A 17,304-nucleotide genomic window follows, 5' to 3' on the forward strand; every position below is an offset into this window, starting at 1 on the left:
AAAGCTTGCCTTGTTTCAACGCAAAAGTTCAAGAAACGAGGAATGCTTGCCCCTGAACCTTTAGAGCTAGAACATAAGTAATCTTCTGCAACTGGACACATACATGTTTATCTTGCAGCTGGTGTGTCACAGCTTCAAAATTCAATAAAAGAGAAGTTTGGTCAATGATAGAAACAAATCTAAGTGCTTACTGCAATGCTTAGAAAAGAAAAGCAGTAACTTTAGCAGTGTCTGACTAGACTCATATAATTTGCAGTAAGAGTTCTTTAACAATGTAGCTTCAACAAACTTAAAAACCCAGTGTTCAAGCATTAACGCTAGCTACTTGCTATGACAAAGTTCGTACTTCAATTTTTTCTTGTTAATTAAAAGCCCATTTGATTCTTTTCCTCAACTAAATGGCGGATTAACTAAAATGGGTTGAAAAGAGAACCGATCTGAATCAGTTGACATATGATTAGAAAAGTTATATTGTGTAGACATATTTAGCAGGTTATATCGTAATTTGAACAGCCCCATGATTGAGAACTATTACTTTGTATTGGCGACTGGAGAGTGAATTTCCAAATGATAGTTTAGAAAACGAGTAAAAGAGGTATACAAGATAATTGTTTTTTATCTTTTGGTTGAACTTACATAAAATTGTAGATGGTCCTGTAAATACAGCACACCGAACACAGTAAGTAAGTCGATGTGAAACTTGAAGCAATTCCTAATTGAGATACTCCGGTAGGCACCTCTTATTCTTGACTGATGTTATCTAATAGCTTCAACTGTTTATGCAACCACCTGTCTCAATTATAAACTAACCACAAAAAGAAATTTGGTTAATGCTGGAGATAAAATTAAAGAAAACTGGACAAGAATATACAAGTTTTAATCTCTTTAGAAGTCACTGAATAGAGTTATACGGTTTGCACAACAACAATCCCTTCACATTTGGGTTCTTTGTATCACCATTGTTAATGAAACCTAAAAATCAGAGTAAACTTTTTTCTTTTTTTGTCCTTCCTGCAAATATTGTAAAATGAGCAGAGTTCTTCTAGCTCTAGCAGATGGAACAAAACTTGTTTTCAAACAAAATATTATTCTTTCACCATCGAGCTCGAGAGTGAGAATGAAGAGCCAAAAAGTATTCTTGTCACTGGTTTATATAAGCAAAATGAGGCATACAAAATAATAACTATAATTCTTTTTCAAACAACAAGCACAATTAAAGTGATATGAATACTGACCAATTCAGAAAAGAGGTAGAGGAAAGAGTTACCATAGATGTGTGGAATATGAGAAATCTTAGGCCACTCTGGGCCGCTGTCCACAGTGCATCTTTCGCTCAAAAGGGGACAATTGGAGATGTATAGCGAATCTAATTTGGTGAGGCGTTGCATAGCTTGGACGGAAGGTAGATACATCAGATTCTTGCACTCCCAAATATACAAGGAGCGAAGAGATGCAAGGTTTCCCAACCATTCTGGAATAGCCTCCACTCCCTCAAACTCATTTATCCCCAATTCGGTCAAAGACGTCAAGTGTTGAATTTGTTCAGGCAGAGACTTGAGCTTCGGCCACCCGTAGATCCATAATGATTCAAGTTGTGGTAGAACCTGAAGAGCCGGGAATGAATCCAGCTCATTCCAAAACGGACCAATTCTCAAGTACTTGAGACGGGTGAATACATGCGGGGATGCCATTGCTAACCCACCGGGTAGACATGTTAATCTGGAACAATCATAAATCTCCAATCTACGGAGGGATGTGAGCTTGTCTAAACTTGGAACAGTCTCTAGATTAGGACAATTACTTATTGTCAAATCCTCAAGAGAGACGAGGATTTGACAAAATCGCAGATCAATTTGTGTACTTTGACATCTCTTGATTTGCAATTCACGGAGGGATGTGAAGCCGCCGTGTAAAATTGGAAGAGACTCTGGATTACTTACAGACAAGTATCGGAGGGTTGTACTGAGACTGCCAATTGGAATGGATGTTACCTTAGGGCACTCTCTTACCGTCAAATCAACAAGAGAGGTGCAGCACCCTAGTCCACTCGGTAGGCTTGATAATTCGGGACACTGCATAAGCACCAGTCGACCAAGGGACGGGAGGCCCGCAGATGGAATTGGAATGGATGTTATCTTTGGGCAGCTCCCTATGTCCAGTTCTCGAAGAGATGTGCAGTATTGGGCTGGAATGGACATTATCGTTGGGCAGCTCCATATAAGCAATTCTTGAAGAGATGTGCAGTATTGTAGCCCATCAGGTAAACTGGATAACTGAGAACACTTGGATATTCGCAATTCTTGAAGAGATGTGCAGTATTGTAGCCCATCAGGTAAACTGGATAACTGAGAACACTCGGATATTTGCAATCTGCGCAGAGATGGGAGACCGCCTTGCTCAGGGATGGGAGACTCTAGACTGGAGCAATTTTGTATGTCCAACTCCTTGAGAGAGAGTGGGAGTGGCCCATCAGATAAATACCTCAACTTAGGACACTTCCTAATTCTCAGTATCTGAAGAGATGCGTAGCAGTTAAATCCATGGGGAGCAATGCAACTTAACTCCGGACAGTCGCTTATATTCAGAGATTCAAGATTCTTGTTGTTTCTTAACGTCCCTTCTGGAAGACTAGTAAGTCCCTCGACACCAGATTCAAGATTCTTGTTGTTTCTTGTTGTTTCTTATATGGAGATGAGTGAGAGTAGTCAGTTTATTGCTTAAAATACTTGCTATAGGCATACCACTTTCCACTCCTCCTATCGACAACAGCTTGAGAGATGGAAAATGACTGGGAGCACTTCTCAATTGCTTACACCGCTCCAGGATCAGGTCCTCAAGGTAAGGAAACACCCTTAATTTTTCTGCCGTCAGCATCACTTCCCCTGCTTCCATCCAATCTATTAGATTCTCGGCATTCCAAATATGTAATGATCTCAAGGCAGGAAACAAAGTCTTTCTCCCGTCACTTGTTGTTGCACTTGAAATCTGATCGTAACCATAAAACTCAGACCCCAAGCACCTTAAGTTCTGCATGTCCCCCATCTTAACATGTATAAGATTGGGCAGATGGCCCAGTATTGGAAATCCTTCGCATTTGTTGCACCCTGCTAATTCAATTTCTTTCAAGTTGCAGGCAAGCAATAACCATGATGGAAACTTAACACCCATAAACCCCTGAATCTTCAAAATTTCCAAATTACAATGTGGTCGCAGACCTTCAAGTACATCATCCTCATTGTCAACATTGTTGCTTGGTCTATTGCTAAGCTTCCAGTCGAGAGTTAACTTGCGTATATGTTTCTTATCCACTAACTTTGCATTCACTGCTTCTTCTCCATCTCTTACATGCTCCAGATTATAGATAGATAAGGTGCCTCTCAAATGGCTTAACCCACCCAGTTCCTCAATTCTAGGTCCAGTCTCCTTACCCACCTTCAGACAAGGTAATGTTCTGAGATTAGTCAATCCTCCCAATACCCCAACCGGAACATTCGCATATTTACCAAAATAAACATGTCTCAAGTTGATCATATCAGCAATCATCTTTGGGAACTCTTCAACATGATAAGGCATTTTAAACGTCTCAAGGTAATAAAGCTGACCAATAGATTTTGGAAATGCTTTCACATTTGTTTTCATAACATTCAGATACCTCAAGTGTGTCAACTTTCCAATTGAACTCGGCAACTTGTCAATGTCTGCCTTGTATAAATTTAACACACGCAAAGATCTAAAGTTAGGCAAGGTGTTCCCAAGTGCTTCTCCCTTTGAAAATAGTGAGCGGCTGCTTGTCATGTTTGACACTTGTCCTGCAAGGTCATGCACAAGATCGTGCATCTTGCATGTTGTATTACCCTTATAATCAGTTCTAACGTCTTCAAAAAGGGATTTTTCTGATAAAATGTTGAAATATTCGTTCCCTCTATCCTCCATCTCCATATTACTTTTGGTGGGGTGAAGCCATCCTTGAGCCATCCAAAGTTGGACTAAGTCATCCTTTTTTATTACAGAGTCTTTGACGAACATTGAACAGTATGCAAAACACTGTTTCAATGATGAAAATTTCAATTCATCAAAACTCAACTTTAAAATCGACATGATTCTGTCTTCTTCTTCCGGTAAATCCCATATTTTACTTTCCATAATTGTACTCCATTCATTGCTCGTTTTAGAGAGCATGATGTTTCCTAATACCTACAATTAAATTGGGAATGGAATTAGATTTCAACACAACAATACTATAGTCATCTTCAATTGAATATTAACTGCTTGGGGTTGTCTATAGTACTTGAATGTTTATCATACACTCATTTTACATCTAATTGAACTAAAATACAATTTAGTTAAACCAAATTTACAACATTGACAACAAAGTTATCACATTAATTTGTTTTACACATTTACATATAATTGAACTAAGTTACCACATCAACAATTTGTTCATAAACTTGAAAAAATATCGTAGGTGGAGTAGTTACCTCTACTAGAACTAAAATTACCCAACCCAAAAAATAACTCTATTTACCACAATGACAACAAAATTATTGTCAGATATGTAAATGAGTGTATCACATACATGCAAGTACCGTAAAATTCCCTTAACTGCTCACTATTATTTGTTTAATTTTCCCTACATCAACAATATTTGGAATAGAAATTCTTGTTATCAAATCAAAGTAAAAAGAAAGCATGGTCAAACTTCAAATGTACGTATAATATAACATACCTTTGCCACTAACGGTACGCCTCCACACTTTTTGGCAATCTCCCTTCCAATTGTCTCTTGATCTTCAAGTATAGGAACACTTTCGACTGGAACTGCTTTATTCTTCAATATAAGCCAACACTCATCATCTGATAGTTTTCTCAAATCACACCTAGGAAGGGTCTCCACCGTTTTTGCAACTTTGTCACTACGAGTAGTGACAATAATGCTGCTTCCTTGGGCATTGGTAATTCCTAGCAAACAATCCTTCAAACGTTTCCATTTTTCGGCATCTTCATTCCATACATCATCAAGTATAAGAAGGTATCTCTTTCCTTTCAGCTCTTCTCGGAGAATATTACATATTGCATCTATAGCTTTCACTGCAGCATTTTCTGGTTTAAGATATTCCAAGATCCCTCTCAAAATTGAATTGACTTCAAAAATGGTAGATACACATATCCACATCTTTTTCTCAAAGTGCCTACTTATCTCTGATTCATGATATATTGATTTAGCCAAAGTTGTCTTTCCAAGCCCTCCCATACCCACAATGGCCAGAACCGAGAGATCACTTTGCAGATTGAGGTTTGATTTGGTCAGGGCTTGAACTATATCTGCCACAACATCGTCCCTTCCAATGATATTGTTTTCATCTTGCATAGAGTAGGTTTCCCTGTCAATGCTTATACCATGGGAAGTTGTTGCATCTAAGGATAGTCTAGCAACTAAGCCAATAGTACTTGCCTTTTTATTCAACTCATCCAAAGATGTGTTGATTTTCTTAATTTTATGTGCCATTTTAACACGAAAAAAGATGGGATTGGAGATGGAAAAAAAGTTCTGCACCTTTTTCTTCATCTGATTTCGCAGTTGCACCTTACGCCGTAGAAGCTCATATCCATAATCATCCAGCACATCATCAGCACGCTGAGCTATGACTTCAAGCTTCTTTACCCAGTGCTTCACAGCCTCTCCCTGATCTTGTCGTGGATGTTCGGCATCTTGTAGCACAGCCTCAAGCATAAGCACCGACTCACGCAGCTTTGTTATTTCTCCATTGAATCCCCATACTAGATCGAACTCTTGAGCGGCAAGTAAAGCCACTTTCTTCAGCAATTCTTGAGCACCAAAAGTGAGAAATTCAGCCATCGATCTCTACTCAAGAGAATCAAAAAGTTGAGAAAATACTAGTTGAAGAAACTAGGAGAGGGATGGATCTAGCTATCTCTCTTTTATGAATTTATCAGGTCGTTGGACGATCGTTTATGTAATATATTGCGAATAGACTTGTCAGCAACTAATCAACTACTGCTCACGGCAGCTATTTTATTTTTCCTTGTTTGTCGTTGATTAAAAGATGCTTTTGAATCAGAAGCAAAGGCATCTCTCACAGTGGTTGTGGGTAGATGCTCCGGCTGTTATATGTATTTTATATCTAAAGATGCTCTTAGAAGTCTTAATTTGAACAAGGTTGAATTTTCTTGGGAAGCTGTTATCACCCAGTTCGTATTTTATTTGTAATCTCCTCACCACTAGAGAACTTGGAAATGGTCTAGTCTCCTGGTCACATCTACAGTGAAGATAACCGTGTATTGATCTACAATTTTACTAATTTATTAAGCACTAGGTAGAAGCCTGCGCGTAGCTGCGGGTTGTTTTTTCCTTTTTCCGAGTTCCAACAAACGTTATTGGACATAATATATAATTGAAGCTGTTTCATGTATGTACACATTTCATGTATGATACTCTAACCAAAGCTGTTCTCTATATACAAATAACAAAAGTGTTTAGTAATGTCTTGAGGAATTAGGTGTCTTGTTGGTCCTGTGGCTTGGGCCAGAAGGTGGGATTTTAGGACGCTTTGATAGAACATGAAGATGATCCTGAGAAGCCACTTCCACCTTGATCTGGTGCTGCAAATCTAACAGCAGCAGTCTGTTGTTCACAGCTGGTGCACTCATCTCTAAAGCGCCTAGGCCTCGTGTTCTGTGACCATTTGGAGGCACCGGGTAAGTTCTAGTTGCTGATGTTATGGCGGCCAAGAGAGAAATCAAAACTTTGATGGTGAAGAAGCAACATGGTTTCTGACCGAGGGTGTGCATGATGAATAGCCAGCAAGAATTGGTTTAGACTGAGAACCTGAGATAGTGAGGACAATAGGACACCATCAATCAAAGTTATATATGTGTACAATTGCATGCATTATGAACATGTGGTTATAAGTGAAATGAAGCATCACATATATTTGGGTGGGATCAAACCACAAATGAAATTTCATCTGTTCCAATAATTTATTTACCTCCACTTCCTCTGATGTAAACATTGGCCTGTAAAGTATAAAGCTTTCCCAAATGTAATCTTCAGAAACTTGATGAACACTGTTTGGAAGCTGCAACAAATTCAATTCACGATGAACACAATTACTTGATGCTTATAATCATATGAAATGTTACAGAAGATAGCTATTGGAATTGAGGAAAAAAGGAAGATACATGTACAACAGAATGAAAATGAGGGTTTTCTTCACTACTTCTATGTTTCAAGTGAATTGGATTCACCCACAAAATTTCAGTACACAAAAGATAAACTTGTGCTGCTTAAACTTAAAACTGCACCGATAAGCATAGACTTTGTACCTCATCAAGATCAGTTAATCTTCTCTCCAAAGTAGAAGTACTCCTGTTTAGCCCCAACCTCTCAAGTTCAGCTTCAAACATTGCCTCTATTCTACTCATCGACTCTGAACTCATACAAACTCTACCATCATACTTGTCCATATTCTGTTCAGGAGATTTGTTCTAAATCGAACATCAGTAACGATCATCATGTGATCTTCCAGTGTGCTTTCAGTCTGTTTCCATGTTCCAAAAAATAACCTACCAACATGAGAGGAAAAAAAAATCAGAATTACAGGAGAAGCTGAAAATGAAACCTTTAAGATAACATCACTTGCCTCAAACTCAGCATGTCCATGCAGTACAACCTTACATGCTTTGGTGTGGTGCACAACATGCTTCCAATAGACATTGTCTCCAAAATATTCTTATATGAAATGAGTTACCACTGCTGTTGAAGACTCCGTCAGCAAAATTACATATACGAAGTAGCTGCACACACAAAAAGTGGAGACATGCTTCCAATAGACATTGTCTCCAAACTATTCTTATATGAAATGAGTTACCACTGCTGTTGAAGACTCCGTCAGCAAAATTACATATACGAAGTAGCTGCACACAAAAAAAGTGGAGATGGGTCTCAGTAAAAAGTAGAGAAGCCAGAAACCAAAAGTTACATGGCAGTTGTGAAAAAAAAGTGATAAACGAGAAAAGCAAGAAGCAATACTCAGTATAAATGCCCTACCATGTCTATCCTAATTATATTGAAAAAAAAAAAAAAAAACTGTAACTACTATGATTCATTCCCTATTGCTGTCCCAAGCTAACAAAGTAATTTGCCTTTCAGATTTTTGCAAGCTTCATTTGATCCAAATACAAAGACAGCAAATTGATATCTAAATCAGATAGACATTGATCTCTAAATCAGTAATAAAAGATGGATATGCCTAGCAAGTTTCATTGTGATTGTGATTGTCGTATACAATTTCAATTGGATTTGCAAACATTGAACTGCTTTCCTCTTTGCAAATCGATATCGCCCACCCCTGGTCATCTTTCTTATTCCCCATCTCGTCATAACATAGCCCCATACTACATGGAGTTTAAGGAATCTAGGAGTTTAATTTGTTCGTGGGACAATCCTGAACCGATACAAAAAAGCAAAGTATTATCAACTGTTTCACAAACTCGAAACTTTGTTCTTTCCTATTGATTCGCACATGAGCATCATCAAATTGAGCACTACAAATTTCTTAGCCACAGTTGGAAGCCCAAAATTAAGTGTGTAATATTTTGGTAAACTATGTTGTCAAAAATTTAATGATACAGTATCATCATGCTCTTGGTCACATCTGTACCTTTCCTGCACAAATATACCCATACAGTTTCTTGAACTGTGTTGATATTTCTCATCTGAACCTCATCTATCACCATTACGTCTGAGCTTTCATAACCAGTTCCACCAAACTGCTTTATCAGTCCGAAATTTCAAAATCAAACATAAATAAGCAAGAATCCAAAGCTTTACCCAATGAGCTATTCTAGAACTCATACTTCAATTTTCCAATTTTGAATCGAATTGTGAAGTGGATACCACTGAAATCACTTGTAAAATCCATTACTGTGTTGCGATCTGTCATGTGTACTTGAGGGATATTGAATGGCTCTGAAGTAGGAGGTATACTTATGTGGGTGAGCAAATCGCAAAGTAGCATCAAGTAAATCTTCTTATTTTTCCCTACTATTCCATTTTTGCAGCATGTTGGGGTAATCAGGTAATAGCTATAAGCCGAAGCTCCAGAACTAACCTGTTCTGCTTGGCTCTTTCAGTTTCAACTTGAAGGTAGAAATGAATTCAATTCAGCGCCAAAACAGGGAGAACACAACCCAACCCAGTTCAACTCACTCTCCAACTCCAAAAACCCAATTCTTCACTAAGCGTAAGTATCAAAATTTCACACAACCCAGGTCATTTTCCCCTCTAAAACTCGAATTTCACGAAGTCGACAATAATCTCACGATCCCAATCGAACAAATTGAACTCCCCTAATCACAATTCTCGCTACCCAATTAAAATTGCAGAACAAATTTCTCTGAAACTGTAAGTAGGAATCTATGCCTTAGATTTATAAGTTATAACCAAACCGTAGACTGGTGAAACATCAAATTAAAAACTCTATACACAATCAATCAGCCCCAATATCGTTGATAAAGGAAAAAGCGAGAGAGCCATTCACCTTCGTGGGCTAGCTCAATTTCCAGAGGCTGATATTTCATCTTCGTCTCCTCTCTTTTTCTCTGTGTCGGCAGAATCCAGATCAAAACTGTCGTTGATATCTTCGTCTCCCATCAGATCAAAACCATCCGCAGAAGCAAGATGTCGTCTTCTTTCTTCCTATCTGCATGCAAACAGTAATCAGGTAAAATTTCAGAAAATGCAGGGGCAAAATCGGTGTGAACTGTTCATTGAACAGTGATTAATAGTATTTCAGTGTTTGCCTTTTAGTATTGAGTATAATCAGCGTTGCATCAGACCAAAAAAAAAAACCATCACAGATTCACAGTTGCAGTTACAAGTCAATGATTATTATCTCTACCGAGCGAACATATTATGGAGTGGTGTTATTTATTAAGCATCATTGCTGCAACAAAGCTGATGTAGAGAGACCTGCCTGGAAAAGATGCTTTGATACTTGTTCTTGCAGTTCTGCGAATGATCAAAGTTAGAAAGTGGTAACCATAATATCTAGTTGTTGGCAACATGCCACACTCTCAGAGTGTCCCGCGAGTCCTCTACAATTCAAAGAGATCAAAACAAGAATACTGTGATATACGAGACTTATTGTCCAAAATCAGTGAGGAAATTACTGGTCGACCAAAACAACTCAGGACTTCTGGAGGTGTTTCAGCAATTCATTGATCAGCACCCATGGGTTAGCTTAGGGTGCCATCCAAGATGGACTATTTCAATAAACCACCCTCCAAAAACATAAAAATAAAAAACTCTTGATTTCTGAAAAATTACACATAGAGGTTGTGGTTTGTAAAAAAAACGGAGTGTCAATTTCAATCCCCTTCTTTTACTGTTTAAAAAATATGCATCAGCATTCATGTTATACCGTCGTTTTCAGTAACTGATGAATCATCTACCAGAAAAGAAAATCCAAGAGTATGTCTACAAGCCATCATTCATTGGTGACGACAAAGATTTAGCATTTGGCTTTGCAAACAAAGCAATTAAAGCGTTGATAGACAAATTTAATAATCACAACTCATCAATATATGATGACAATGAAAGATATGTAATCCAGAAAACGAAAGCTAATTATTTCCTAAATTTTGAAGTTTCCAGTAAGCAGTTTTCCTTCAGAGGATTCTTCTTCTCAGCAAGCTGAAATATGGGAGAAAAAGGTTTGTCGAGGTCCTTATTATTCTCTAAAACAACTACTGTTTGCTCTACAAACTAAAACCACTCTCTTGGCTTCACTTCTCATTTTGACTCTATACTTTTCATGAACTTCTTAGCCTGCCTGAAGAATAATAGATGAGAAAAGAAATTCAAGTTACTTTTGAGAGACGAGAAAGCCATTACAAAAGAAAAACTTTCCAGGTTTATATGAAGGAAAAAAAAACACACACACACACACAGCTTCATAGATAAATTTCGATAAAGATTTCATCAGAAGTGGCTAATTATTTATAGAGATTTTCTGATTCCATAACATAATATAATTTCTAAGCTGCAATTCAGACTACTACTGATGCGAAATTAGAAAACCAGTGCACAGACAAGAAAACACAAACGGCTGAAGAGATAAAGAAAGGTTTTGGGACATGTACCTGCTCAAAGGTTAGAAACATGATCACATTCCAAGATCCTAGCCTTCCAAAATTTGGGATGAAGCCCAAAGGTCCCTGCAAAACAACAAATCTATAAATTAACAAAGAGGTATATTGCATCGAAATCAAAGTCAGAAGGTAAAAACCCTACTCCTGCCAAAACATAGATACAATGGCATATATACAATTTCAAAAGCATTCAATTTTAGACCAAAGATATAAAGCACAATTTCACATACTAGTCTTCCATAGATAGCAATCGGGAAATCACAGCGAACACGTTCACCGAGCTGACGACGAGACCGGAAGGTCGGCGAGGACGAGGTGGTCAGGGAAAGCGACTGTGACGGTCTCCGCCGGCAAGTTTTTTGCTCCGGGAGAGCCGTCGTTGAGACCATGACTCTTTGAGAGTGAGACGGTGGGTATCGCGGGTTCGAAGAAGAAGGGCAGGAGCAATGGGTTATGAACGATTGTGGGTTAGTGGGGTGGGCTCTGCTGTTGGGCTTTTGAACACAATTTTTTTTACTTGAGGTGGACTGGGTGGTTCATCTTTTTGGTATTGACCGAAAACCGCACCATAACATCGGTTATCTATTTTTTCAAAATTACAGCTGTTTAGGAATTCTTAAAACCGACACTTCGTGTCAAATTGACAAATTGTCGATTTTAAGCTATTCTCCCAAAAAAATGGACATTTTATTGAGCACCTAAACTCATTTTGCAAACTCTAGGATAAGTCGACAATTATGACGTTTGGGAGTAGTTTTCAGCAATTACTTGAGATTAAAGTGTTATAGCCAAATGAACAATGAAACTCTGATATTGCCAATTTCTGGTGGGCATCAAATGGCACAAAAGGAAAAATTCACTGGAAAGCATGGGATATTATCTGCAAAAGTATGTTAGAGGAGGGAATTGGCTTTAAAGAGCTTTTGACGTATAACAAGGCCCTCTTGGCAAAGAAATACTAGCGCTTGATCAAAAACCCAGAGTCCTTGTGGAGTAAGGTTCTGAAGGCATGATATTTTGATAACACCTTTTTCTTGAAGGCTAAGAAAGGTGTTAGACTGTCTTGGATCTAGAACAGTTTGCTCGCAGGGAGAGACACAATAAGTGAGAATGCTTTACAGCAGGTCGGAAATGGTAGAGCAATTGATGTCTGGAATATTGATGGGTTCCAAACAACAATGGGGGTTTGATCAAACCTACGATCACATCCAACAGATTCACTCTGCTTTTGGTTTCAGAAATCATAGATGAGGACAGAAAATGGAACATCAGCCATCTTGAGTCATTTCTACAATCCTCAGACATCAAAAGTATAGAGGCTATTCCAATTGGAGAAGCCAATGATAACGACACACTAGTCTAGCCACACACAAAGAATGGAACTTACTCAGTCAAAAGTGGCTATCAAAGAATGAAGGCTTCTCTTAAAACTATTACAAAGTGTAAACCTTCTTCGTCTTTGCAGGTTAATCCAAAAATTTGGAAGTTGATTTGGAAAACTCACTCCATCCCAAAGATTTCAAATTTCTTATGGAGGGCTCTTTTGAATGCCTTGCCCATAAGTTGGAACATGTTCTCAAGGAAGATGGCCTTGAACCCTATTTGTCAAATTTGTGGTGAATATCCTGAAACCATTAAACACTGTTTGCTTCTATGTCCTTGGACTACGGCAGTATGGTTTGGAAGCACAATTGGATATAAACCAGATAAGCAACAAATCACAACCCTAGAGGCATGGTTGCTGGAATTACATCAAAAGGCTGCCCTCTTGTCTGGTGATTCAGAATACTTTTTGAATTGTGGTTTCTTTCACCTATGGGAGATATGGAAGCACAGGTGTGAGGTAGTCATGAAACATAGGCAACCAAATCCCCTAGTCACCATGGAAAATATTCAAAGGAGCCTTGGTGAGTGGTCAAATGTGCCAAGCCTGTAAGACCTTATTGAACTAGACATCAGCTTTTTCTGTTAAGTTGACATTGTGAGGAGTTTTGGAGTTCAGTTTGTAACATCAGTGAGTTAAATAAAGTAGTAATCGAAAATGATTTTATTTAATAGAAAATTACATAGTAGCACATGACCAAAGATGTAAATACAGAAAACCCACTTGCAAAAAGATTTATACAAATAAGGACATGAGCCCAGACCCAAAAGCCAAATGAATCAGGCCTGATTTCCAATTTTAATGGCAAATGACTAAAATACTTGAGTTTCATCATAATTTACGGCACTGCCACTATCCAATATCCAAACTGAGTTTCATCAATTTCCAAACTCACCGATTTGGAAATCCTTCAAATTCTCTTTCCACAGTGAGAATTTCATCTATAAGCTTTGAGGAAAGATGATCAGTGACTTGAGGCGCTCCTAATAGGACCGGTTTCACTTCCGGAAGTGGCCGGAAAATGGAGAATTTCGCCGGAGAACACAACTACTACAGTGACAGTTTTGGCCAAAATTGATAGTTTTCTGGCCAAATCGTGGTGACCCACGGGTACCAACATGTAGAAGAGAAAGAAACAGTTCTTTTATGGGTGGTGGCGCGCAGTTTGGTTGCCGGATGCCGAAGAAATCAAGGAAAAACGGGAGAGGGCCGACGCGGGGGAGAGAGAGGAAGAGAGAGAGAGATCGGGGAAGAAGAGAGAGAAAACTGGCTGGGTATGTTTCTGACCTACCCACAGTAACTTTCCATAATTATCATGAACAGTAACTTTCATATTTTGCTTATAACTTTTGTATAAGAAGTCTGTTTTTTCCGAACCAAATATGCACGCGCTCGGTTTAAAGTTCTCTATGACTTTCATGAAGAAAAATTTTTCAAATTTTGACCCGGTCAAAAAGTCAACTTTTAGGGCCCCCTAAAATATCAAAACTTAAATAAATTGTATAGAAAATTGTCATTCCTCGTTTAATAACAACTAAACATGAACAATTTGATTTGGGAGTAACAAAGGTTCTGTAGTTTACTTTGATATACATGAGGAGCATATTCATGAATTTAGTATCACTAAAGTTCTGTGGTTTACTTTGATATGATCGGCTACTGTCAATGATATGATCTACTAATGTTCAAATTGAATTGATCCGCTACTTTATAGTTTATGGTTTATGTTAATGATATGATATTCATTGTTTATGGTTCAAATTGGCTACTGTGTGGAGGTGTGAAAGGTTGATGACACAAGAAATAATCGAACAAAACTAGTGAGAAGAAAAGCTCTGGCACGTAGGAAAAAGTGCAGTAGCAGAACTGGACGAGTATGAGTGCAGTAGCAGGATTGGACGAGTGTAGTAGCAGGATTAAGCGATGACGAGTGCAGTAGCAGGACGAGAGTACAAGTGCAGTAGCAGAACTGGACGAGTATGAGTGCAGCGAGTGCAGTAGCGGGATTGGACTAGTGCAATAGTAGGATTAGGTGAAGACGAGTGCAGTAGCAGAACACGAATACAAGTGCAGTAGCAGAACTGGACGAGTATGTGTGCAGCGAGTGCAGTAGCAGATTGGACGGGTGCAATAGCAGGATTAGGCGATGACGAGTGCAGTAGCAGAACTAGACGAGTATGAGTGCAGCGAGTGCAGTAGTAGGATTGGATGAGTGCAGTAGCAAGATTAGGCGATAATGAGTGCAGTAGCAGAACTCGACACTAGTACAAGTGCAGTAGCAAAACTTGACTAGTATGAGTGCAGCGAGTGCAGTAGCAGGATTGGAAGAGTGCAATAGTAGGATTAGGCGATGAGATGAGAGTAGTAGGAGAGTGAGGTCTGAGATTCTTTCTCTTAACAATGTGTAGAAGAAAGATTTTTTTTTTTTTTTTGCTTTTGAGAAGTAACATAAATGGATTATTCTAAAAAAAAAATAAATAATATAAACAGATTATTCTAAGAAGAAAAAAAGTAACATAAAGGGATTATTCTCATAAAAAGAAAAAAAAAGTAATATAAAGGGATTAGAAGTCAAAAAGAATAGTTAAAGGGGAAAAAAAAGTAACATAAACGGATTATTCTCAGAGAAAAAAAAAAGTAATATAAAGGGATTATTCCCGAAACAAATAAAAAAAAAAGTAATATAAAGGGATTAGAAGTCAAAATGAGTAGTTAAGGGTAAAAAAGTAAATTAACTCATGACATGTGGCACGTGGAGAGCATATTGTCCTTATCTGTAAGATTTAATCATTATAAAGGGATTACAAGTCAAAATAAGTAGTTAAGGGTAAAAAAGTAAATTCACTTATGATATGTGGCAAGTGGAGAGCATATTGTCCTTATGTGTAAACTTTTGTCCTTAAATGTTCAAAACCAAATGTTGTGAAGTTTTTTGTGTTTTGAAATCCTATCAAAAGGGGGTATACATAATTTGCTATTTATTTAATGCAATCTGTTTTGAATTTGAAATTCAAATTGTGTGATCATCCATATCAATCCTTATCAGACAAATAAAGAGGTTATTTGACAGTTTCTTGATGGAAGAAACTGTCTCAACTGTTTTGCTGATATAAAGGGATTGTCAGTCTGTATTGAACCCTGCAAGAACACCATAACTCATATTCTTTTGTCCCATCACAAAATTGAGACTAAAGGGTGGATCTTGGAGAAGAGCAATGGACAGAGGCACTTCATCATTATCGTGTTAGTATTACATGTTCTTTTAAATTATGTTTTAAGTTTAAATTCCTGCTTTGCTGCAGATTATTTTCCTTGTTTATGATTCATGTTACTGATTAATAACAATCTTGTATTTGACATAGTTATTATCTTAATCATGTGAATCTGTTTATATTAATGAACTCAGAATACATTTTGATCCTATAGAACAATTTCTCCAGAAATTGAATATGTAGATTTTGTCATTATAGTTCTTGTTGATTTAATAATCTGATCAGTTGCTATATGACGTTCTGTTTTCATGTTTTGACACTTTCTATTTCTTACAAAGTCTGCTGAACAATCCTCATCATATGCTACTAGACATGAACCCCACCCTAGATGGTAGCACCCCAATCCCCCTTATGCAAAAGTTAGTGTAGATAGAGCTTGGAATGAAGAAAGTCAACACAATGGGATTGGAATTATTATCATAAACCATAGAGGTCACTCTATTGCTAGTGCAAGCATTCATGGGAGTCACAACTCTGCTATCGAAGTAGATGCTGAGGCCGTGGTTAAGGGCCTCCAGCTCGCTGCTCAATTGAACCTTCAGAAGATAATTGTTGAAGGGGATTGCAAAGAAGTCTTAACAGCAATCAACAATTCATCTTTCTCCCCAAACTGGAGAATATCCCCTATGATCAACAACATCTCTCATCTAAAACCTCTGTTTGACAGGATCAATTGGAACTGGATCCCTCGTGGAGCTAACCGTGTTGCGGATGCAGAGGCCAAGCTTGCCAAGTTGAGGTTGCACTCTCGAGATTGGGCCAACAGGCCTCCAACCTCCATAATCTCCATTCTAAGAAGTGATGGCCTCCCAGGGCCTTCATGTAACTAGTTGTGAGGCTGCGTCCTCCTTTGCTTTTGTGCTGTAGTCTTTCCCTTTTTCCTAGTTTCTGTACCTTGTTTTTGCTTGCCCGCGTGGCCTAATGAATTATCATTATTAACCCAAAAAAAACAAAATGAACAATGAAACAAAGTAGGATATGTCTTGTGTAAGGCACACATTTTCAACTGGAACCAAAGCAGAACCTTACTCACTACATTTAGGTATTTACATTTTCATTCTTCTAATTGTGAATGCAATTGTTAGCATTTCGTATGGTTTTGCTAGAAGTCGACTGATACATACATTAACTGAAGTTGAAATTTTATTTGGAATTTGAGAATTTCCCCAAGTTTAAGCTCTTTGTTTTGCTTGCTCACCAAGAAAGATTTTTTTTTTTGGAATAAATATTTCATAAGAACAGGGCAAAGCCTAGCAGAGGCCCAGCAAAACGTGGAACCAAGAAAGCAAATACAGCAGCCAGCCAGGTTCTCCTTCTCAACCAGGAAAGAAAGAGAAATAGGAGACTAGCTTACCAAGAAAGATTGCTTTGCCCTTTTGTCCTTAAGTTCTAAATATATGTGTGTATCATTAGAATGTGTTACAACAATTCTTATATTCCTTTTATTCAGATATTTCTCTTTCTCAATGTGGTTAA

At 38.0% G+C, this 17,304-nt stretch overlaps 3 protein-coding genes across 4 annotated transcripts; all 3 read right to left on the minus strand.

Moving 5' to 3' along the window:
* Positions 1 to 8: 8 nt before the first annotated feature.
* LOC112181698 (putative disease resistance protein RGA4) lies at positions 9 to 2,654 on the minus strand. The gene is made up of 4 exons (XM_024320089.2): positions 2,302 to 2,654; positions 1,268 to 2,163; positions 637 to 805; positions 9 to 132 (listed from the first exon to the last, which is right to left on the minus strand). The coding sequence occupies exons 2-3, from the start codon at positions 2,076 to 2,078 to the stop codon at positions 795 to 797; spliced, it is 822 nt and encodes a 273-aa protein (XP_024175857.1). The 5' UTR covers positions 2,079 to 2,163; positions 2,302 to 2,654; the 3' UTR covers positions 9 to 132; positions 637 to 794.
* On the minus strand, positions 2,627 to 6,116 carry LOC112198923 (putative disease resistance protein RGA3). The gene is made up of 2 exons (XM_024340012.2): positions 4,727 to 6,116; positions 2,627 to 4,194 (listed from the first exon to the last, which is right to left on the minus strand). Exons 1-2 carry the CDS (start codon positions 5,855 to 5,857, stop codon positions 2,653 to 2,655), a joined length of 2,673 nt encoding a protein of 890 aa, XP_024195780.1. The 5' UTR covers positions 5,858 to 6,116; the 3' UTR covers positions 2,627 to 2,652.
* A 232-nt stretch (positions 6,117 to 6,348) lies between these two features.
* Positions 6,349 to 9,983, minus strand: LOC112181701. 2 transcript variants are annotated; one of them, XR_005809063.1, is made up of 4 exons: positions 9,561 to 9,983; positions 7,345 to 7,935; positions 7,008 to 7,097; positions 6,349 to 6,847 (listed from the first exon to the last, which is right to left on the minus strand). XR_005809063.1 is itself a non-coding variant. In XM_040517264.1 (4 exons), the coding sequence occupies exons 2-4, from the start codon at positions 7,483 to 7,485 to the stop codon at positions 6,725 to 6,727; spliced, it is 354 nt and encodes a 117-aa protein (XP_040373198.1). In that variant the 5' UTR covers positions 7,486 to 7,584; positions 7,662 to 7,935; the 3' UTR covers positions 6,354 to 6,724. The 2 variants fall into 2 exon arrangements, 1 of the variants encoding a protein (XP_040373198.1); XM_040517264.1 differs by lacking the exon at positions 9,561 to 9,983 and having other exon boundaries at positions 6,354 to 6,847; positions 7,345 to 7,584; positions 7,662 to 7,935.
* Positions 9,984 to 17,304: the final 7,321 nt, after the last annotated feature.

Source organism: Rosa chinensis, chromosome 1, assembly GCF_002994745.2.
Source record: "Rosa chinensis cultivar Old Blush chromosome 1, RchiOBHm-V2, whole genome shotgun sequence".
NCBI lineage: Eukaryota > Viridiplantae > Streptophyta > Magnoliopsida > Rosales > Rosaceae > Rosa > Rosa chinensis.